General features: G+C 34.1%; 1 protein-coding gene across 51 annotated transcripts in view; it reads right to left on the bottom strand.

The window, feature by feature from the left end:
- Window positions 1-25,841, bottom strand: part of magi1b (membrane associated guanylate kinase, WW and PDZ domain containing 1b) — a 216,944-nt gene that overhangs the window by 74,045 nt on the left and 117,058 nt on the right. For all 51 annotated transcript variants that reach the window (XR_012386769.1, XM_009305956.5, XM_005155829.6 and 48 more), the window contains 1 exon segment: window positions 3,157-3,276. Coding sequence is in view for 29 of the 51 variants with exons in the window: in XM_009305956.5 (XP_009304231.1) it covers window positions 3,157-3,276 (120 nt within the window). In the remaining 22 variants the exon portion in view is untranslated.

Genomic DNA, 25,841 nt, shown 5'->3' with positions numbered 1-25,841 from the left:
CCTTTAAAATAAATACTGTAATTGAAATCTAAAGTCACAACTTGATAAACTGCTTATAATTAATTAATGAATTAATTAATTTATTTAATTATTTATTTTATGCCATAGCAGCAGCATTAGCTATATTCATGGCAAAAACTATACTAAATATACAATATATAACATACAATCATATCAGTTTCCTACAGAAACAAACAAAAAGAACATACACATAACATTTGAGTCATGTACAACATTTTAGTTTGATTAATGATATTGAATTTTCTAAAATTCCTCCAGAAGACACCTTTTCAAACATTTCCCTTAAAATATGCTTGAATACTGTTAAAGGCTAAAAAAGAAACGCAAAAGGTGTATTCTCGATGTTTCTTTCTATTACACTAAAAAACATAATTAAAAAAATATATGAAAATAAAAAACTAATCACGAAAAAGATGCATAAATCACAATGTTTTGTGTCACCTTATGAAGAGAGCTTCAGCAAACTAGTCTATTATTTATGAAAATAAATGAGTGCTTGTCTTCATGACGTCAATGCAAGTTTAAATGAAGGTAATAGTATCTGTGTGTCTGGACAACAGACTGTATTGCTTAAGGGCACAATGGACAGAGCTGCTGTCTGGCGGGAAGATTCATTAAATGAGAGTAATATGTTTATAATTTAGCCACAGCATGCAGATTGATCAACCTTGATTTGAATTATTAGGAAATTTATTTTGATGAAATGTAACGGCAGCAGAGTAGAAGTAATCAAAACTAATAAAGGTGTCTAGTTGCAGGTGTGGGTGGTCTATGAACAAATTTGCAAAAAAATGTACAAACTCAAAAATAATAAACAAAATTTAAACCTGTATTAAGTATTGCCTTCCACTTAAAAGAAAATGTTTCTTAAAGGGTCAGTTCACCCACAAATGTAAATTCTGTCACCATTTACAAGCCTTTGACTTCTTCCAAAGCATCTGAGGTTTTTTTTTTCTGTTCAAAACAAAAGAAGATATTTTGAAGAATGTTGGAAACCTGCAACCAATGACTTCCATAGTATTTGTTTGAAGAATGTTGGAAACCTGCAACCAATGACTTCCATAGTATTTGTTTGAAGAATGTTGGAAACCTGCAACCAATGACTTCCATAGTATTTGTTTTTCCAACTATGGATATTAATGGTTACTGGTTTTTAGCATTCTTGAAAATATCTTCTTTGGTGTTCTACATAACAACTTTTCATAAAACTTTCATTTTTTTAAAAACACTACCCCCCTAAGATAACAGGGCCAAAGTATTCAAAAGTGTCCAATAAATCAGTAAAACCAGTATTAAATATTATTATTAGATAACCCTAACAATTAAATATGAACATTTGAAGCAGTTGCATTTAGAAATAGTACAGTACATTAAATAAATTACTAAATAATTGTAAAATACTAACTCAATTATTTCATTTAGAAAGATTTTTTTGATTTATTTTATTTTTATTTTATTTAAATAAAAAATTCCAAAAAAAAACCACATTTCATTTATACATTATTTACTTATATTATTATTTCTTTTTCATGTATATTATTATGGTTTTATTTATACTATTTATTGTCATTATTTTTAACGTGTAAATAGTTTACTATTATTAGAAATATATATTATATAATATATTTTTAAAATAAATATATTTTTTATCTTTCTTTATCATTCAAAAACAACTGTCAATAAAGAAATCAATTGGAATAAAAATCTTTAATGTGTACTAGTGCAGTCTAGGTCACTAATATAAGCAAATTTGATCATGTAACTGTATACAAAAGGTCAGATTTTGAGAGTTTAGACCAGATTTATCATCCCCAAATCCAAAGCTACTGTGAGCTGACCTCCATCTATCCCTTGGTTTAACCTAACTAAAGCTTTATAGCACTTGTATGAAATACAAAAGCAAATCCTAAGTTATGCAATGGCTAAAAGTACCGACTGATAAGCTTTGTAGCTTTATCTTTGTCATTTAAAGGAATAAAACAAAAACATTTTTTGCTGCAAACATTTTCCAGTTATTTCCATCCTCTTTATAAGCATTTGTGATTATTGGAACTTTAAAAAAATCTATAATCTATAATCTTTTTTCAAATACTTCCCAAGTTCTGATTATTAGAGATTTTTTTAACACATAACAAATATAATAATGACGACATTTCTTTTGTTGTTGCCATGATGACAAAAAAAAAAAAATCTTAAAAGGGCTAATAATATTGAACTTAAAAAATAAAAAAAAGTAAAAACTGCTTACTCCAGCCAAATTAAAAAAGACGACTTTAATTAAAAAATAGGAATAACTGAAAGGTTTCCTTGCCTTGTTAAAAAAAAAAAAAAAAACTTTTTAAAAAATATGAATAAACCGAATTCTTCAATTTAGATTGATTTGGGGTAATTTTGTAGTAGTAAATCTCAAATAATGCATAACAAATAACTTACAAGCATAGTTAAATACAGTACAGCAAAGACTAGTGGCCGGATGTTTTAAACTTTTTCCTAAAGGGATATTCACTCAAAAATGACTGTTTACTTAATATTCAGTTGTTTAAAACATTTATAAGTTATTAATATATCCTCTTTTACTGAATCAATATAAAAAAGAAACTCATAAAGGTTTGAAACAAGTGAATGGTAAATAAAAATAGTGAGTAAAGTTTAATATTTCTTTAATAACACATGCAGATGATAAACTTTTACTCTATTATAATTAAACTGCACTAATTATAATCAACTATAATCCCAACTCAACAGCATATCCTGCGATGTGACTTGCGCCTGCACACATTGCGACATAAACGCTGAAACAATATATTTTGCAGCCCTACCATATAGCATTTTAATACCTAAACTAACTGTATTTCGTCATACAGTATATTATATAACATGTAGCATTCAGAATTATTTAATTCTGTAGAGTATAATTTAATTAGATTTCTTTTATTTTCTGCTTCCATTTTAATATTAGCTACAATCTTAGTAGTTTTATACCATGTTTCTATCAATTTATTAGCTTCTATATTCACATAATTTTTATATTTTACTTTACTAGATTATAAATTTATTTATTTTATTATCTTATTTAATTTTATTCTCATGACACTGTGAATCAAGTCTAATCAAACAGCATGTAATTAAACTCACCTTCGTAAGATCCGATCTCCAACAGTGTCCCACTCTGTTCAAGCTTCAGAAACTCGTCCACTGACAAGAAATTGTAATCTACTCCCGGCACCTCTCCTTCACGAGGGGGGCGAGTTGTACCTGTGACAAGCAGAAAACAGACAGAACGCGTAAGACATCAACAACACCCAACTGATAATTTATGCCTGAAACCGCATCCACACCATGTCTATGTTTACCACCTCCATCAGGGCCAACAACAACAACAACAACCACATGCTACAGTCTGCAGGCTCCTGGACGCCGAGCGCTGGGTGTGAAATCACTGCTACAGACCAAGTGAAGATGTTCTAACACCTTGATGATAACTGCTTGTAGGAGAGCAAGCTGTGTCCACTATCCAACTTCGTATTAGATTAAAGTAGATCACTAATGGTCAGAATGAAAAAACAGGTGCAAAACACACATTGTGTCTCAGACCGCTCAGTAGACATGCACTAAAACAAGGGGTTGAAATCAATGACCAATGGAAAATATCCAATAATAACAACATTGTGAAAAGATTTAACATGTAGTTGTTACTTCAAAGAGATGCTTCTAACTAATTTGACACACTAATTATGTTTGTTGGAAGAAATAGATGCAATTAGAATGATTTAGCAATATTGATATTTAATATGGTATTTTTCACTTATACACAAACCATTTTCCCCATTAATTTTGCAGATACTCAATCATGAGCTTGTTAAATGTAAAATGAAAATGTATTCCTGGATTAATATTTGTAAACAATTTTATTTATTTTATTTTTAAATAAAAAAGGTTTGGTAAATATATATATATATATATATATATATATATATATATATATATATATATATATATATATATATATATATATATATATATGGTTTGAATGACCCAACACAAAACATTTATTGGGTCATTCCATGTCAACTCAACCGGAGGTCCCCGACTCAAATCTTTGAATTTTATTATTTTTAAGATAAAAGTAGCGAGAAAGTCAAAATATTAAATAACATGGGTGTATATTTATTGAGTAATCCACAGTTTTTAGAGGCAGGTGAAAATGGCATCTTTACTTGAGATGTGTAGCCAAATTTCAGAGGACCATAAATTACTTTAGAGCAGGGGTGTCCAAACTCGGTCCTGGAGGGCCAGTGTCCTAGAGCAGTGGTTCTCAAATTTTTTTCATCAAGTACCACCTCAGAAAAAATTGTCTCTTCAAGTACCACCAAAATGAGCAGTATTGTTATACAGTAGCGCAGTAGGCCAAGTAAAGCAGTTACAGCTCTGCACAGTTAAAAAAATGTGGCAGATTACCTCAGAAATATAGGCTATATGTCATATATGGCTTATTATGTACATACTTTTTGATAAATTTTAAAATGTGTGTAGCATGTACATGACATATTTCATTCCTCCGCGTACCACTAGAAGGAAGCCTGCGTACCACTAGTGGTACACGTACCACAGTTTGAGAACCACTGTCCTAGAGAGTTTAGCTCCAACCCTAATCAAACACACCTGAACCAGCTGGTTGGAGCAACAAGTTGGAGTTAAACCAGCCAGGACACTGGCCCCCCAGGACCGAGTTTGGACATACCTGCTTTAGAGTATCATTGCAGCATCATTCATTCATTCATTCATTCATTTTCCTTTAGCTTAGTCTCCATTTCGGAGGTGACCACAGTGGAATGAACCACTAAGTATTCCAGCATATGTTTTATGCCGTGGATGCCCTTTCAGCTGCAACCCAGTTTTAATTAGCAAACATCCATACACACTTATTTACACACACAATTTTAGTTTATTCAATTTACCTATAGCACATTACATTAGACTGTGGGGGAAACCGGAGCACCCAGAGGAAACCCACGTGAACACGGGGAGAGCAAGCAAACTCCACACAGAGATACCAACAGGACCAGCTGGGACATGAACCAGCAACTTTCTTGCTGTGTGGCAACAGTGCTAGCCACTGAGTCACTGTGCCACCCTCATTGTTTTAATTTCACACAAATATTAGTGTCTATAGAGTGGAGGAACTATGACGTCAATTTGTATGCAAAAACCCAGAAGCGAGTTTGCATTTTAGCAGTTTAGCAGTTCCAAAGTCAAATTTTTTAAATTGATTATGCTTCTTTAAAAAGATGGTTGCTATCTAGTTGATAAATGGGAATACAGGCGATGTCGGAGACATTATAAGTCATCGAGTTGAGCTGGTCTGGAGCGCAGCCCGCTTGTGTTGGGCATTTGGATTTGGCTGTTATTTAAGTGTTTTCATGAATAGTATTTTATAGTTTGTAGTATTTTTCTAATTGTGAATTCATATTGTGTGTTAATAATCACTTGTAAAGACCGTCAAGACAGATTAATTTGTTGATCATTTATTTTAATTAAACGATATTATGAAGATACTGCAGTGCTGCCTGTTTTATTCCTGCTCTCAGTAATGCAAACGTGTGAATAAATGTGTAAAAAATACAGACATGTTAACTGTCATTTTAACGTGATCAAGTGATTTTTCTTCATCTGATAGTACTATGAAGGCACATTTATACTTACAGTTTTAAAACTTTTATAATAACCGTAAAGCAAAACAAAATGTATTTCCCACGTAAAAACTATTCAAAATGCATGTAGGTCTATACAGATGTGTTTTTGTGTATTTGTTTGTTTATATTATATAGCGTGGATAATATAAAAAACCGAGAGATTAAATTTTTGTCTTAAGCCATGTTTGTAAAAATAAGCTAGAAAAGTTGTCTGTAGCAGGGTGGTGCTGACGTCACAGGCGAGCGCTCCGAGGGCACTGTAGTCCGTTTCTAGCCTAATGTTAGCTTTTCAGTTCTTGTGTTTGCATTTAAGATCCAAAAGTGCTCAAAGTTGTATTTTCATGTGAGGATTATCCAGCTGGACTAAACATGTAAGTGTAATGGACTGTGTTTGAACACAAAGCTTATTATTTCCAATCTTCGAACATCCTACTGGAAATTCCTATAGGGATTTTATTGAGGGATCCAGTTTTATGCTAGAAGCCGATTAGCCTATAAAGTGACATCATAGTTCCTCCACTCTATAAGTGAATCCTAACCTGCCTAATTGTAAAAGTCTTGAAGCACTATATTTCAATGTGGACCTTTCAAAAATGGGAAAAGACACTTTCATGTTTTTTCTTCTGAGTTTGCATGCCTATAACTTAAGAAGTATTACCAATATCTCAATCCTAATTCTTGTTCTAAAAAACGTTTTCCTTTGATATCCATATTTGAAGGCCATGCCTTGTCTATTTGCAGACCAATAGGAATCCCAATATGGCTCCATGAGTAAACTGTACATTTTTCAGTGGTCAAAAGCCATGGCATTCATTATTTTGTCTTTCTTATTCATTTATCGATTTCTTGCTGAAATAATATAGCATATCTGAATAAACAAACAAAAAAATTAAATTAGCGGATAACACCACTGTAAGTTTGTTGGTTGGTGAGGAGACAAAACATGGACCATTTGGACCAGTTGACTTGACTGTCTGCAGAAATTAGCAAAGTTTAATAATGATAGAACTCTGATGCCCTATATAGAATACATTTAAACCTTTTCTATTGATTTGTTGGTTTACTACTTTAAAAGTAAAACAGAAGAACTCATTATCTAAGGTTTTAAATACTTGCAGCCAGTGGTGTAAAGTAACTAATTACAATACTCAAATTACTGTAATTGAGTAGTTTTTCTCAGGAATTGTAATTTACTGAGTAGTTTAAAAAATGTGTACTTTTACTCTCACTTGAGTACATTTTTAGTGCAGTATCTGTACTTTTACTCCACTACTTTCCTTCAACCTGCAGTCACTACTTTATTTTTTCTTGTCTATGGGGATTAGAAAAATCAGTCCTGTGATTCCTGTCCAATCAAATCGTACACAGAAGGTAAATCGCATCACAATGATCTACCTCAACATGTGTGCTTATTAATTGAAGTAAACTGTTTGAAAGCATTAAAAGTGTCCAAGATGATGTCTAAAATCTTTACACGCATTGACCCAGAGACTGTTTAGATGCATGTCACTGATGAGAAGATGACGGATGTTTACTGTATGATGACCGAAATGGCCTTAAACACCAAGCAGGGACAAGACGTCAACATGACGTCAGATTGACGTTGTACCATAACGTCATGGGGATGTTGCATTTTGTTTAGAAATGAAAATCGAGTTGACGACAGAACTCAACGTCAGACCAAAGTCAATGTTTAAACTAAAACCGACCAAATATCAATGTCTAATGATGTCACAGCTTGAAATTCTGTGGAGGTTACCACTATGACGTCTATCAGATGTTGGATTTTGGGTGCCATACCTGAGGAATAAATGTCAGTTTTTGACGTCAATATGACGTTGTTTTAAGATGTTGGCTCGACGTTGGATTTTGGTCACTTTCTACCACAACCTAAAATCAACCAAATATCAACAACATTTGACGCCATTAATGGACATCAAAAAAACTTTGTCCTTAGACGCTGGTTAATCATTGATTTTTGGACACCTGACATCACAACCTAAATCTAACCTAATGTTAACGTCTTATGATGTTGTGTGCCTGCTGACCAATAACTAAATGCACTACAGAATGTTACGTTTACACACACATGCACAAATTACATGTAATCGCATCAGCTTTATAAAGCATAATACTCACTACTCACTACTCGAGTACTTTTGAAAGGGCTACTTTTAACTCATACTCTGATTAATATTTACAACAGATACTTTTACTACTCACACTACATTTTTAGGCAAGTAGTGGTACTTGAGTATTATTTTTTAGTACTCTTTCCACCACTGCCTGCAGTAAAGTATTAGGGGTAAAGGTGCCGAGGTTATCATATTTGTATGAAAGCCAGGTGTTTTAAAAAAGCCCATCAGATTACATTTGATATATATTTTTGATTCCTTTTAAATACTTCCCTCAGGATCTCGAGTCCCTTTGGGGCAAATTTTCATTTGCTCCTTGTGCAATAGATTTGCTGAATTTTAATGGGTAAAGGTAGTTGCTGTTTTTTGTATAATTAATGTTGTTTAAGGTTTTTCTTGAGTGTGTGTGGTAGGACATATGTGTTGTAAATCTATTTGGCTGCAGAACAAGTCATCACTAAAGAGGACAATAAAGTCTACAGTAATTACAGTAAAATTAGAGCAAAGGACCCCTAGTTGAGTTGACATGAAATGATCCTACATTTCAAGTTACAATTTGTTCCATAAATAAAGTCTGAGCGTCATTCATCCTAAAACAAAGCCTCACAGTTTTCCTTCCTACTACACACATTCTCTTCAAATGAACACGCATAACCCAAGAGCATGTTTATGTGACACCATGATGGATCATTGTATCATACACACATACACACACATACTGCCCCTCGTGTTGCACCAGTCATCAATATCCCTGCTGTCATAAATGCATCTCCTCAACAGGGCACATGTTTTTAGCATTTGTATGTTTTCTCTGGGTTTTCTACATGCTGAAGGTGAAGCGGGTGGTCTGGCAGCGTCCGTGTGTTTCTGTCCATCATTGATGAGCTGATGAATAGCTGATATAAATAGCACTCGTGATGGGAGAGGCTCTTTGGCAGCCATCTTAGTGACACTGGTAATAAATCAAAGATGTGAAGATAACTGTTTTCTCGACATCCTCACTATGTAATATTCTCATTTACAGTGTGTGGCGTAAAACACAAGAGCCAAAATGGATGCTGAGCAAAGCCTGTGTGTGTGTGTGTGTGTGTGTGTGTGTGTGTGTGTGTGTGTGTGTGTGTGTGTGTGTGTGTGTGTGTGTGTGTTTCACTTTAAACAGTGCATGTCTTTTTAGTGGTTTCAGTTCAATGGAAGCTTCTGGGAAATTAAGTGGTGTATTGCAAGTTTTTGTACTTCAAGTAGATTTTGTATGGATTTATTTTTTTTCTTATGGGAAACTTTTACTTTTCAAAGTTTTAGCAGCCTTTTATCAGTTTCATTTCAATGTAAACGTTTGGGAAATTAAGTGGTGGATGGTGATAAAGCATTCGTACTTCAAGCACATTTTTTATTTCAGATTTTTCAGTTGGGAAACTTTTACTTCACTACATTACAAAGCATAATTAGTGTACTTTTTTCTCCAACACATTTTATTGAAACATAATGTTCCTCCTTTTTTGAACTAGTGAAAGCATCACCCTCTCATAGACACAAAAATAAAAACATTTGTGACCAAGCTGATTTTAATAATCTGCTGAATCGCACAGAACAGGACCGATCAGATTGATTCTGTTCATGAGGCAACAACTCACTGAATCAAATGATCTGTTCAGAGGGATAGGATGCTTCTCAATGTGCATTCTTCAGCGATCTTGCGTCCTCATCTTCTCGTGTAATGTCATTATCAACTGCTCAAGACCGTAAGAACGGAGGATGTGTGAAAGCTCCCGAATGTGTTCTCGATATCGAGAACGCATCAATGCAGACTTGAGCGCAAGACTTGCTCAAGAAGTCCCAGAAGTCATTGCGGCTGAGTAAAGCAGGTAGGAAGCGCAGCATTCTATAGTATATATATTTTTCATATAGTTTCCCTAAATTAAACAGTGAAAGTAAACATTAACATTACAACATTACAAAAATCTTTACAAAGACATAAGTCCGTTCTCTGCATTATTGAAATTAAAAACAGCCAATGTCCAAACAGCTCACTGATTCAATTGATTCAGTCAGAGTGATTCACTTTCTGCCTGATTCACATAATCAGTCAGAAAGTGTGTTTATTTCCTGATTCACTGATTCAATTGATTCTGTCTACTAATCAAACTACTAGTTGAAGTCAGTCAGGTTTAAAGTGATAATTCACCCAAAAATGAAAATTCTGCCATCGTTTGCTCATTCTCCACTGCTTCCAAACATGTTTGAGTTTCTTTCTTAGGTTGAACACAAAGAAAGATATACTAAAGAATGTTGGATTAAAGTCATTGACTTTCATTGCATTTTTTGTTCCTATAGATGTCAATAGCAGAATATTCCACGAAATATCTTGCTTTGTGTTCAACAGAGAAAAGAAATTAATAAAAGTTAGGTATACTCCAAAATGGAACTTTCGACTGATAACGATAACTGATATTTTGTTGGATTTGGAGGCAAATAGCCGATACAGTATATTAGCCAACAGATATAAATATGACATATTCTGCATATTTGCAAGCATATAGAATGAACATCTGATATTATTTCAGAACCTTGCATTTAGAAAAGCTTATAAATCAACTATTCTTTTCTATGGCCAACTTTCTTGACAAAGCATAAATAAAACAAACAAGTCAATGTAAGAGATGTTTAACCACCATATCTTTATTTAAATACTAAAAATAATCTTTAAACAACACAAGCTTAAACCCATTCATCTTCTCTGCGGTAAATATCTGATTATATATATATCATAACAGATATGAATAGTGTGTTGCATAGCATTCTTCTTAAAATGTTGATGATCAAATAGCATGACACCTGTTTCTAAATTGTACTTGAATTTGTCAAAACAATTTTTCCATAATTTGACAAACTGCCTGTCTGCCATTATGATGCAAGTTGAAACGCTGCTTTTTCAAACTCCTCCAAGACTGTTCATCTAATTTTCACCAAATTTTACTTAGATCATCTTCAGACCATGCTGACAAAAAGTTATCTAATTTGTGTTAATAGGTGTAATAGTTTTTGTTTCTTACACCGACAAATGTCCTGGCATGAGCCAAAGTAAAGTAGTATCTCTGCGATGCTTCAAAATACTGACACCAAATTTTAGATGTGTCATTACCATCTCACACTGAACAAACCATAAATTTGGTGACAGCGTCACCTATGTTTCAAGAGTTATAAACCATTCATCATCTACTAATAATGAAACTTACAAACTTGGTAATCACTTTTGACTACATATGCTAATTTTCCAATTATTCCTTATGTGATGCTGAAAACACAGACAACACATATGCCATAAATGTCAAAACTTCCTGTCTGTTTACTAAGGGCGTACTCACAATATGCCATCCGTACCGTGCCCAGGCCCGTTTCCCGGATCATTTGAGAAGTGTGAGTGCGCTGAATCGGGCTCAAGCACGATTCACTTGGCCGGCCCTGGCCCAGTTGGAAGAGGTGTGCCTGAGCACGGTTCACTTGGGCTTTGGCACGGTACGCTTGTGTGTGAGTGCAAAACGCGCCAAAGCGAGAAAGCGAGACGTGACTTTTAAGGGGCTGTTTCATATGGATTTATTAATCATTCTTACTGTTCAGTGAACGCAAACTGCCGTAGTTTATTAAAAACTCCTCACAGCACGACAGCTGCGCGGCTTCAGCAGACCTCCTCATTCCTGCAGCACGAGAGCTTTATGATTGTTTATGAGCACCAAAAGTGGCGCATCTGTTCGGCGAAATATCTGACTGCGTGTCACAGCATCCCAAAGGACTGTTTGGCGAAATATTTGACTGCATGTCACTGCATAGCAAACGACTGAAACTATATAAATAAAGAAATCTCCACTGTGCTGCTGAGTGAGAGAGCGCTTCTCACTGAACAGTGCAGCAGCGATGACGTAAGCGTGCCGAGGCCCGTTTGTGGTGTGAGCGCGGGCCGTCGGGGGAGACGGGAGGGGGGACAAGCGTGCTTTGGCCCGGTTCGAGGCAACTGTACCTAGTGTGAGTACGCCCTAAATCATTCTTATAAACAAGGTTATGTTTATTGTCATTTTCACAGATGCATGTCAATGTGGCAATTGACAATATTTTTAAATATACCCTCAAACTGGAGCAAAAGGTCACATTAACACCCCATATTAATCGTATATTAAGATGTGGATTCAACATAGGCTCATTCTTAAAACGTAGCCCTATATACATTTCTGGAGACCGCAAATTATGTTGCCAGAGGAACGTATGGCTGCATTTCATCATTAAAACAAACGGTACATGGCGGTATGATGCCATTCCTTTTCGTGCTCACCAGTTGACCCCTTGCCCCGTGTAGATGGCTTTTCTACTGTTACCAGTTTGTCCAGTGGCTTGCCACGTATGTCAGAGAATTTGAGACCTACAGAGTGGTTGACTCTGACGTTGGGGTTTGAGTCTGGCAAAAAAAAAACGGTTCCATAAAGCAGGTAAGACAAAAACAAAAGCCAAAAAAATAAAACAAACAAGAAAATAGCATGGCGAGAATGTGGTAAAATCTGAAACCATGGCAAAAATCTGACTTTTCTTTATCTGGATTGCTTCTCAAATTGCTGACGGTTCGGTTTAGGGAAGTGAGTGGGCGCAGGTTGATCTGCGCTTTTTAAAACACTATTGGTTGGGTTTAGGGAAGGGGGTGGGTAAGGTGATTGGTCAGTCAGTCAGCCAGTCATTCGACAGCAGCCTCTGGAGGATTAACGGGAAAAAAAGCAGGCACAAATGACGCTCGCAAGAGAAATATGACATCTCAAAAATACACAGCGGCCTCTGGTGGACTTGTGAAAACAAAAACTGCAAAAAAACGTAGCTCCTGGGACATATTTGGCACTCTCAAGAAATGTAAATAGTGATACATAATCAGAATGAGCCTGAGTTGTGTGTTTTTGTCAATTTGATCACAAGTGTATGACATTAAATGCTGATGTAAACTGGGTCTAAAATGTTTGATCTTGTCCAATTTTTATCACTTAGAGAGGTAAGTGTTACTGTTCAAAATGGTCAAAATTGTTCAAACAGCCTTAAAAGACCAGCTTCCGCCAAGCAATCATTATGGGAGGATGTTAGAAAGCACACTAAAACAAGGTATTTATGCTTCACTACATTGCAGTAAAAAAGCACTCAAACTAAATATGCAGCTGTAAATGAATAAGTCAACCTACATCTAGATCCTCAAGACAATACTTTTATCCAGTGATAACACTGACTGCTCATGCAAACCTCCACCTTATTACTTAATGCATGCAATAGCACAACATATTTCCCCTCCTTTGAACAGTAAATAGATATACTTATGTACAATCACACTCTTTACCCAACATGAACCAATGTTACTATACGGCATGTAGAAAAAACAAATCTCCACAAATATATAAATAGCATGAATGTCACATGATGATATATTTTCTTGTTGCTATGGACAACCCTTGAAGGATACAATCCCTGAGAGCCTCATTTCTGATTTCTGAGGGGATCAGACCACTTCATTTCATATCACACACTGTGCTGCGCAGGGAAGATTATCTGCAAAATAACAGCCACAAAAATGATGCTATTTCAAGGTAATGCTGGCTGTTATTTATATCATGGATGTTTGTAAAGCATATATCATGATATTTTTTTAAATTATATCAAGGCAAGCTGTTGGTTATCACACACTGTATTCACGTTCCTCATCGCTTACTCCAGAACAATGATTATCGTGAGTTAAAAATGAACAAAAAACTAATCAGCAAGCTCTCATTAAAAAAGAAAATGTTTCAAATTTTAAATGTTTTCATGGTTTACCTTGTTTTTTTTTTTTGCCTGAATTGAATGAATAAAACGATAAATTATCTAAAATTAATCTGCATTAAAACCTTAATTAAATTCCATTACATTTAGAATTCATGATTTTAAAAAATCAAAAAGTCCAAAGAATAAAATCTATTTATAACAAAATAACATCAAACAACAAAAATATTACTCTGGAAAATGCTCAAACAACAGTTTTTATTTATTGATGTAATTTTTCATTTCATTCAGATGCTGCAGTAATTCAACAACAAGCATACATTATTATGTACATTATTTTTAAAAATCCATACCCAAAAGTGAGTGAAAATAAATTATGGTTTCTTTACCATTGTAAAACATATTTGATTTTAGCATTTTAAACTTTTTTTTATGTATATACTCTAAACCCTCATGAAAGTGTGAAAGTGTTATAACAGTTAAACTGTGCATTTAGCATAATGAGTACAATATATATATATATATATATATATATATATATATATATATATATATATATATATATATATATATATATATATATATATATATACATACATTTTTTTTTTTAATCAAACCACAATGCCAGACGCACATTATGATTTCTACAAACCATGCATACGAAGATCACTGTATAGCAGGCACCATATTTGGGTTAAACATTACCACCCTTTTAAAAATATATACTTACAGTGCTGTAAAGTAACAAATTATAAATACTTAAGTAGGTTATCATGGTTATTATGCATTCATTAATTTCGAAACACTCTTTTTGGACTTAAAAATAAGTGGGAAAAAAAGTAATAATTTTACACTGAAAATAAATGACAGAACAATGAATGAATAAATAAATGAAAAAATGAATGAATGAATGAATGAATAAATAAATAAATACATAAATAAATAAATACATAAATATATAAATAAAAAATAAATTAATTAATTAATAAGAATAAATAAAAAAAATTTAATATAATTGTAAATCTTAACTACATATTAGCTAAGTATTTAACTTTTAAAGAAAACAAATGTAGTCAAAGGTTGCTGATCCTGTCTGAAAGGCATTTTTGATACTATATTACAAAATTGTTTACAAACTTGCGTGTGTAAAAGATGCGATACGTGAACAGCCCGCCAAAAGACGTGATATGTGAACAGCCCTTAGTTAATAGCCTCAGCCAGACATAGTTAATCCAGTGTGTGGGTATTAGCCTCGTTGTACAAGCTTGGAACTTTAAACTAGCACAGAGCTGGCATAACTTTGTTCAGTTGCAGTGCAAAAAACGTGATGTTGAGAAGCATTTATGATTAGTTTAATGTGACGAATGAAAGCGTGGTTATTAGTGAAATCGGTTAATCTCTGCATCCGTACACTCAAATCAGTGTAATTGAATAGGATTTTCAAATTGTAATTTACTAAGTATTTTTAAAAATGTTTACTTTTACTTTTCCTTGAGTACATTTTTAATGCTGTGTCAGTACTATTACTCCACTACTTTTTTTCAGCCTGCAGTCACTACTTTATTTTTCTTGTCTATGGTCATTGGCAAAGTAGAAATATCAATCCTGTTTTTCCTGTCCAATCTAATCGCATATATAGAAAGTAAATCACACCATACTGAACAACCTCAAGACATGGACGCTTTATAAATGCAGCAAACCCTTTGGAAGTATTAAAAGTGTCTAAGATGTCCAAAACCTTTATATGCAATGACCCAGAGATGGTTAAGACTGCTTTTCACTGATGAGAAGATGAATGACACCTACTGTATGATAACTGAAATGCTGAATAGTCTTAAACAATAACTAAATGCACTACAGAATGTTAAGTTTTCACACAAACGCACAAATTGCATGTAAATGTTTTAACCTTTCATGGCGTAATACTCACTACTCACTATTCTTGTGCTCTTTTAAAAATGCTACTTTTCACACATACTTTGAGTAATATTTACAAAAGATACTTTTACTCTACTTGTGCTACATTTTTGGTTAAGTGATAATACTTTTATTTGAGTATGAATTTTCAGTACTCTTTAAACCACTGTGTACATATTTTATATGAAATTCAGGCATAATCTGAACATGTTGTCACTGTCATGTGTTCTGGTTGTGTCACTATTCAAAAATCCTCTCCTATGGCCTCCCATGGCCAACATTATCAACAAAATCACATAATGATAATCAAACATTGTCAATATAGTTATAAATTTATGATTATAGAACGGTGGCGCAGTGGGTAGCACAATCACCTCACAGCAAGAAGGTCGCTGGTTCAAGCCCTGTCTGAGTCAGTTAGCGTTTCTGTGTGGAGTTTGCATGTTCTCCCCGTGTTTGCGTGGGTGTCCTCTGTGTTTCCCCCACAGTAAAAAAACACCTAAGGTATAGGTGAATGGGGTAAGCTAAATTGTCTGTGGTGTATGTGTGTGAATGAGTGGGTATGGACGTTTCCCAGTGGCGGATTGCGACTGGAAGGGCATCTGGTGTGTAAAACATATGCTGTATAAGTTGGCGCTCTATTCTACGGTGGCAACTAATAAATTGGCGAATAATAAATTGACTAAGCCGAAAAGAAAATGAATGAATGAAAGAATGAATGGATGAATGAATGAATAGAATAGAATAAAATATAATAAAATATAATATAATATATAATTTTTCCAGTATCATGATATTGAAAACTTCATTATGAAACTAGAAAATAAAATACTTAATATGTGTAGGTTTTCCAGAACAATGGGAACCTTAGATTAAATGATGAAAGTCTTTAATTATCTCTGGCTGCACATGTGACATGTGAAGCATTCTGCGTTTAGCTGAATAAATCACAGCAGAGTGCACCACACTTCTTTTTTAACAAAAAGTCAGGATGGCCAGTTTTGACGGTGCTGTTAATGTATCTCTGCTAGACCACTGAGAGCCCGCTGGGTGCCCAAGTGCTAAATGAAGCAAAGGTGAGGAGCAGTGACAACAAACATCACAATCTGCAGCTGTTCGATCCCGGCCTACACACACTCATCAGTTGTGGGTCAGTGGCTGCGAACAGAAGGGGTTACTGTCACCAAATGGCATGATCCAGAGCCCAAAAGAGAAATAATTACCTAATGGGGGGTTTATAACCCTCTGATAAATGATAACCCCGTTACAGACACAAACACACACACACACAATCTCACGCACGCATGCGTCACAGGCAGAATCTGCTGCCACACTGGCTACTCGCTGTATTTCTGAGCAGTGAAGTGTGCGTGCGTGTGTGTGTGTGTGTCTGTGTGTGTGTGTATTTGTAGCTGAAGATATTCTTTCTCTGGAAAAGAACAGTTGTGCTTCACAGTGAATCAGCATCAGGAGTTTCCACAATGCAGCCTTGGAACATGCAACCTGTGCACTGATGTATAATGCATACACACACACTGCCTCAAAACTGTACACAGAAAGGGACTGTATTGGTATATTAAGTACAATGAAGGAGTCAAAAAATAAAGGGATTTGTCAAAATGAGAAAAGATAGCTTGCAAATTTAAGATCATTGGGCAATCAAAAAAAATCCCTCACAAAATGAAACTAAATTTGTTATGACTGCCGCCAATGCCATTAAAATCTAAAGCTAAAAACAAATGATGGATGGATGGATGGAGCAGTGATAAGCATGATAACCACAGTCATTTATGTTGTGCAGTTAAATGGAATGGCCAATCAGATGTGTTTAGATAAGAGTTTTGTTAGACACACATGCGTTTGCTAACCAAATTCTGTACTTCAGCAAATTCTGTTATCATAAACACCAAAACAAAATTTATAAAACATACTTAAAAATGTTCATTTTTATGTGCAACTTGAGAGATTATATCAGTAATTTTTGCATTATTTGCGTTAGATTAATGTCTTGGAACAATGTGTGTCTTTGTTGTCTATGCAACAGTAACTTCAGTCACTCACTATCCTTCGGCTTAGTCCCTGATCTAACAATTGCCACAGCAGAATGAACCACCAATTACTCATATGTTTTATGTGGCAAATGCCCCTTCAGCCACACTGCACCACAACCAGTCCATGTTTTTTTTTCTTTCTTTTTTCCCTTGATATAAATTTTGTAACTTTCTACCAAGTGTTTTCTATAAATATCAGTTTAAGCAAACACTCTCATGCTACTCATATTCTTTTTCATTCAAATGTCTACTTCTTAGGAAGAAAAAAAAATCACATTCTTTCCTCAGAGCTGCAAAACTTCCCATATTATTAAAAACCTGATTTAGAGACTATGGACATTTATGCAAATTATATTTCAAAAACAGGTCATTCTGCAATTGTCATAGTACTGATGCACCAACTATGAAGGCATTAACATATTACCACCCACATTTACACATCAACAGCTATTCAGCATTCAACAGCATCACCCGTGCTGATGAATGACACAGTGAACTGCACCAGTAGTTTTCATATGCAAACAAGTTGCCCAATCATAACAAGGTCATTTACATGTAGATGTCTTATATACACGAAGAGCTCATTTCATTTTGAAGGTCGGACAAAGTGTGTGAAATGATCATGTAAAACAAAATACAGTTTTTGATGTTGTGTAGACATCATATGAGGTGCACTTTTATACTTTTTAGGTAATTTTATTTACATTTAAATTGGCAATATAGACCCTTTAGATACAAATATGTTTCTCTTGAAAAAATAACGCTCTTCATTTCTAAGAGTGTACAGTATAGAAAACATGGTAGGTTTTTTTAAGGTTTAGCCATGTGAATAAAGGCTTTCAAAATTTTCCATATTTTTCGATTGCCTAGGACTGATTTTTTTTATGTTGTTTTGATGAATCCCTTACCCAAAGAGCACCGACCAAATATTTGAGCTAGCCTGAGGGCTTTTTTGTTTGTTTTTAGATTAGTATAGAAAACATAATGCACAAAAACATATCCAATACCCACTTACATACAATATATATCACATTTAGCAAGAAACAACAAAAAAAGTTCATATATAAATATTCCTAATTTCAATGAATGGAGACTGAAATGGTATCAAAAAATGGTTCATAAGATGCACTTGTCACACTTTAAGGTTTACTTAGTCATTGTTAGTTAATGTACTTACTAATATGAATTAACAATACTTGTACAGCATTTATTAATCATAGATAAACATTTACTAATGCATTATTATTTTATTATTATTATTATTATTATTATTATTATTATTATTATTATTATTATTATTATTATTATTATTATTATTATTATTATTATTATTATTATAACATGCCAACATGATTGAACAAACATATTGTTTGTTCTGTCATGTGACTGGAAAAGACTTTGAATACGCACAATTTAATTACCTTTGATGTATTTTTTTTTTGCATACTAAAACATTAGCTTTTAAAGTACATTCAAACATGTACCATGGAGGAACCAAAGTCATGCGGCTTTGGAACAACGTGAGGGTGAGTGAATCATGACCGAATTTTAATATTGGAGGCGATTTAATCCTTTAAGTGAACGTGTAGTGTAAGGACAAGGACAGATTCTGAGAGCTGTGATTGGAATTAAAACGAGTGCAGTGATTTGGCAGCGAAAACAGAGGCTCATTCATTCTTAATGAAAGACTAGTCCCTATTTTAAGGCATTTCTCTTCAAGTTTCTCAAATGACAAAGAGTTCCAAGATTTTTATACTCTGCCAAAATGCAAAATAATTATATAATACATTCCAGGATTTGCTACAGTACTGAGAAGGCTAGTAATACAAATCAGCTCTTTCTATGCCAAGTAAGGTATGTATCTCATTTTCCACAAAATGGAGCCTGATCTCTCTACACATCTTTGTATATGACATAAATACATGCTGTGGGTAAAAAATAGCTGCATTGTGAAGAGCAAAGCCAAAAAGAAACTTGAAAGCACCAAAGGCGGGCGTATTTAACATCACACATTCCAAAATACATCCGGAAAACAACAATGCAATGTGCACATCCAGAATACGAACTGGCTCTAAAAATAGCGGCCTCTGATAAATCCGTTTATTTGAGCCTCCAGGAGCAATGCAGCAGCAAGTGCCGTGTGCCTGAAGCCCCCAGTTCAGCTTTCACACATGGCCTACATTCAAACCTCATTCCAAGAGTTCATTCAGGTTTATAGTGACATGATAGTGAATAATTAATAAAAAAATGTACCTAACTACTCCAGCATCACTCAAAGTTTGCTGCAATGTATAGTTCAAATATAAACTACAAACCATATATGGTTAAAAATGTAAAACGCGTAGACAGTGTAGACAGTCAAATTTGTGCTAGCTTGATAAACTCTACTGAACATTTTAGCGTGTTCCTAACGTGTTTTCATTTCAAACTGCTAACATGTCTGCCATGCCAAAATGCTTCTAATGTAATTAAATACATTTCTAACACATTTTCACCATGCTTTAACAAGTTGTTCTAACATAACTGATCACACTTCTTCCATTAAACTTATTCCTGGTATGTTTCTAACAGGATTTAACATGACTTGCTATCATGTAATATCATACATGATTTCACACACTACTTACATTTTAATACACTGCTAGCATGATTCTAACATGTTTCAACGCATTTCTTACCTGTTTTACCACAGTGCTAACATGTTATTAGCACATTTGAAGTTAACTGCATGTTTCTAGCATGATTTAACCCTCTGCTAATATATAATATCTTACAAAAAGTTTATGTAGTTTTTATTAATAATATGGAAAAAAATTTTAAAGATGATTCCTTGGATTTACTTAATTTTCTACGTTAAGTGGTTGCAAACTATTTATTTGTGTTGAATTTAAACAAACAAATTTAGCTGAACATTATTAAACTTAATTTGTTTGTTTAAATTCAACACAAATAAATTGTTTGCAACAGTTCTGAACGCAACACTTTTTTCAGTAAACAGTAGTAGTAGTTTTGGCTAACATTTAATTTAACAGCAATATATGAACTATAATTAAGTACTATACAATTATGAACTATAATAAAGCAATGCATTTCTGTCTTTAGTTCTAACACACCAGCAAATTTTTAACATGTTAATAACATGTGTAATGCTAATGGCATGTTTTGCAATGACGACAGCTTTTAAACTGCATCTGCAAGCATGTGAAAATACCACATTTAATAACATGTTTTACCTCTAAACTCACTTCATAAGTTCAGATGAGTGTTAAATAAATCCTACGGTGAGATGATTCCGTAGTTGTGTGTGTATTACGCTGTAAAACCCAACAGTCAACTTAATCGAATGAAATGAGTGTAGTGAACCTAAAATTTACTAAACTCAATTGAAAAGAGTTTTGAACTTAGTGTTAAAGGTAATGAGTTAATAAATGCCTCAATACTTGGTGTAAATGTAGTAGGTGGAGTAAATGGAGTAAGTTAAGTCAAATGGATTGTTGCTCTCGGTTTCCTCAAACAGTTTGAGTTGCCTTAAATTACTGGGTTTTAAAGTACTCCATTGGTTTGAGTTCTCATCACTCATTGAGTTACCTTAACTTTTTGGGCTTTACAGTGTAGTCATGCTGAATCATTGAAAGTAGGTAAATGTTCTGTTTATTCAGCAAGCTCTACAGAGATTTCATGGGCTTCTTCTTTAGGGCATATTTACAGTTTTGTGTGAGAGCGCCCTCTAGCTAGCTAGTTACTAGTACCTAGGAATGTAAGAATATAAGCCACAAAACTAGTAAAGCTCCAATCAGCTTTATGTTCACAAAACAAAGTTCCTTTGAAAAACAAACTTTTATAATTTTCTGGAAAAAAGGGCTCTTGCCCTTGCAAAAGTTACTACCTCATTGCTATAATTACACATTACTATGAGTTGAGCAAAATTTTACAGAAATGTCAGTTTTTCTGTTCCTCAACTTAACAATATTACACTTAAAACTCTTAATTGGATTTACAATTTCTTTATCTTTTAAAATGAAACAATGTTGTTAAGATATGTTATTGTTATGCCATTTAAACAATTTACCTATTTAATTCATCAATATGGCAATAATTGCTTTTTAATTACTTAAATAAAGCCCTGAGCACTACAAAACTGCTTGCCCCCAGTCATAAAGGAAGGTATATTATTTTGCTGTCAAAAACAGATTCAAAGCATAATAATGTATCTATAGCAATCAAACATGATGTTAATCAGCAGGTCCCAATAGGGGGGTGCCGGCCCACAAGGAGGCGTCAGCGACCTCTGTAGGGGGTCACGTCATATTTTAACAGTTTTTTTTTAGCAATGGACAATTAGGAGAACACTCTTGTTGCCTTGGTTTATTTTATTCCCTGGCCGACCAAAAAATTGGACAAATTTGTAGTTCGTCCTTAACGAAAAAGACATATAATACAGCTAATAGTATAATGACCCAAGTACATTTACATTTACATTACATTTAGTCATTTAGCAGACGCTTTTATCCAAAGTGACTTACAAATGAGGACAAGGAAGCAATTTACACAACCAAGAGCAACAATGAATAAGTGCTATAAGCAAGTTTCAGGTCTGTAAAGTCTAAGAACCCAGCTAAGGAAGCTCCAAACATTTCGGGTCGCAGCGCTAGCAATACTGGAATCACGAAATGTAGGAAGCACCAAGATAGTTACCAGAACTATGGTTTTATTCTATTTTCTTGAAGCAAAGAGTCCCAGATGCAGCCACAGTGCAATATCTGCGCATTATTTTAAAGGCCAAAGGCTTATGTTTTCAGTTACAAATGGCCTACTGATGTGCATAAACATATCTAGATATAGTAATAAACAGCGTTTGTTTGCAAACATTTTTTTGTCATCTTTACTGCAAAAAAATGTGAAGGGGGACCTTACAATATTTTCCAGGGGAAAAGGGAGTCTCTCAGGCAAAAAAAGGTTGGGAACTAGTGATGTAAAGAACACCAATAATAAAACATGACAAATAAACATTATAAGATATTTTACTAAGTAAAAAAATAATAATATTCTTGCAATATTCTTAGCCAAACCAAAAGAGGATGCATCTGTAGAATCACATAAAAATTGTTTCCCTGTATTCCAGGATTAACCATGATTCATTTCATGACTCCAAAAGATTTAAAAAAAACAAATGATGCTTAAAACATACATACATAGACATGTAACTCTGTCTCTGTGTAAAGCTCTAAACCCAAGTATGAGTACATAAACAATTTTACTTTTAGAAATGCTTTCTACTGTCCAATAGTACAATACTTATTAGACAAATAAAAATTGTAAACATCAAAATAAAAGTTTGCTGTGAAGACACTTGAAGATGATGATTGCTTTTCAAACATAAAACAGCAACATATATAGCGTAGTAGTGTAATTACACTATAGTAGATTTGCATATGTCCTATTAATAAAGCCATGCCATACATAAACAGATTTGTTATTTAAATAATCTATTGCAATATTATTTTCACACACACTAGTTTATATCACATTTTAATAAGCAGCACTACTATTGATTAAATTACACAAATGTGCAAAATGATGTGACATTCTGTGTTATTGAGTAAATTCGGTAAAAAAAAGCCTGTCTGCTTTATCTATTATACTGTATGGCCCTCAACTTGTCATTGACAGATTAAAAAAATGCCCCGATACGAATGCAAAATCATTAATTGCATTAAGAAAACCACACACACACAAACTAAAGTAAAAAAAAAAACAGGCATCTCTGAATGTCTGCTTTAGGTTCAGCTAAGTGTAACAAGGCTTTAACTTGGTCTCTGAGCCATCTTAATGCTCAGTATGTGTGTATGCGCATACTAATCCCTCACCGAGGAAAAATCACAGTTGCAAAGTGGACAAAAATAGTACAGCCTGTGTGATTCAGCAGTGTCTGATGACTCTTATACATAATAAGTACTAAAATTAGCATGTATCCATATTCAAATCCTTAAAGGTCAAGCAAAGGTGTGACACGCAGTCAAACTCCCACCACATCATAGCCTCTCCGCATTAAACACTCCATCTCACATTTATCCTAATGGCCGACAAAGACTAATCCCGCACCAATTAAAAGAACTCTAAAAACACGTGAAGATTAACTGTTAAACTATCCAAAGGCTCCATTCATCTACAAAAGTTACTCTCCCTTCCCAATCCAGACACAAAGACGTTTCGAAGCTCCTTTGTTTTTTGAGCACTAGGTCATCTTCACCTCTCACAGACACAACAACACAAATGTTACCAGGCATTGTGAAATCGGACATGGCAACATGTTGTCCGGTTATAAGTGGAATCGAAGCATTTAAAAGGAGGTATTGCATTCCTGGAGAGCAATACTGCAGTAACTGGAGAGGCAATCAATCAGACGCAAAGCTTTAAGTGACTCTGAGCCTCACCGCCGTGATTCAGTTAGCGGTGTAGCGTAGGCTGTTGTTAGCGCATTTGGAAACGACTCATTATCATCATCATTCTAATAATAGTCAAGACTCTTACTATACCAGCAATCGGATGTTTGCGCTCTTTCAAAGTTATTAAAGGCCCTGTGGTTTCGGGCTTGAAATAAAAGCACGATTACAATGTTTCTACAATGCAAACTGGGTTAGCTGGAGATGTTAAATCTCGGGCGCTCTTTTAGCAGAAGCAATTTCTGATGGCCTCCCAGTTAAATACATAAAAACTAATTGAAAAATGCTCTTGTATGCTGAGATGTGTTTGTTCTGAGCTGAAGCTGTTATCTGCATGGCTTGATTAAATTTTTCATGAGCCTGACCCAGTGAGTAATACAGGCTGCTCTCTCTCGCTCCCTTTCTCCTTCTTCCTTCTTTTCGTGCTCTCGTCATCTCTCTTTTTTCCTGCATGTGCTTCTCTCTGTAATCCATAAATGAAAAGGCACTGACATGAGTGGGGAAATGATGAAACAAATCAAATAAGTGGCAAAACTCACTTTCAAGTGCTTGTTTGCTTTGAGACCGTCTTAAACATTGCATAAATTACATACGAGGGTATGGATAAAAGTTACTCTTTTAGCAGACATGAAATGTACTATAAAACTTCTCCAATCGAATAACTGATACTAACATCCATTAAATATGGATTAAATGTTCTTAAATTAACAGAAATCACTCAATTATGTAAAAACACTAAAATCTGACACTATCACAAAACTTCATCTGAAAGCTGAATAAAGATTAATGTGAACTGTGTTCGGCTAGGTCAATATTATGCCAAGAAATATTTGAAAATCTGGACTAGGCATGGGGTATAAGATTCTGACGGCATGATAACCTTGGATAAAAATATCACGGTTTTACGGTTTTGTGATTATTGCTCTAACATTTTTTTTTTTAAATGTCTGGGTAAAAAACTAAACTTTTCCCCCCTCGAACACAATATATTTTATGTTGAGAAACATTTAAATATTTTGGAGCAGTAAACATGTCAGGCTAAATAATTCAAATGAATCACTGACTTCTGCTGTTGTCATTAGTTTCTAAAACACAGATTTCTTTACAATTTAAAATGCCATCTTTGGACATCTTTTCTGCTGGAGATACTGCTGTCCTAAAGAAGTAAAACAAATAAACAATGATAAAAAAAAAAAATTGTACATATACTAGCTATAAAAATTTTGGTGGTTTAAAACCTTGACTTTTTTTACAAACCGCAGTATACCTTGAAAACGGTTATATCGTCCCATGCCTAATCTGGACTCTGAGCATTCAAAACAAATCATAACAATTAAAAAAAAAAAACTTTAAAGTTGTCTATGTGAGGTTCTCAATGCATTTAACTAATACAAATAATAAATTTAGTTATGATATAATTTACAGTTGGAAATTTACTAGATATGTTCACGGAAAATGACTTAATATTCTACTGATTTTTGGCATAGAAAATATAAACTTTGCCTAAAATAAACCTGTGCAACATAAGGCTTTGTGCTTCAAGGTCACAAATGAGAATGTCTGTATATACACTAGTATAAGAATGTCCCCTTGCACCCCCAACATTTAAGATTAGTTTTAACAATTTGCAAATGCAGTCTCTATCAATTCCTGACTTCATGAGAATGGGCCTTATTTACTTTTATTGTACTTATTTATTACAAAGTTCTACTGTGATTTACAGAAGACACCCATCAATTGTAATTTAGCATAACAGTAGTTTATACACAGCCATAGAGAATATCATTAGACTTTCCACCATCCTTC

Source organism: Danio rerio, chromosome 11, assembly GCF_049306965.1.
Source record: "Danio rerio strain Tuebingen ecotype United States chromosome 11, GRCz12tu, whole genome shotgun sequence".
In the NCBI taxonomy this organism is placed as follows: Eukaryota; Metazoa; Chordata; class Actinopteri; order Cypriniformes; family Danionidae; genus Danio; species Danio rerio.
Note: the sequence above shows the minus strand (reverse complement) of the source record. Positions and strands in the feature narration are given on the sequence as shown.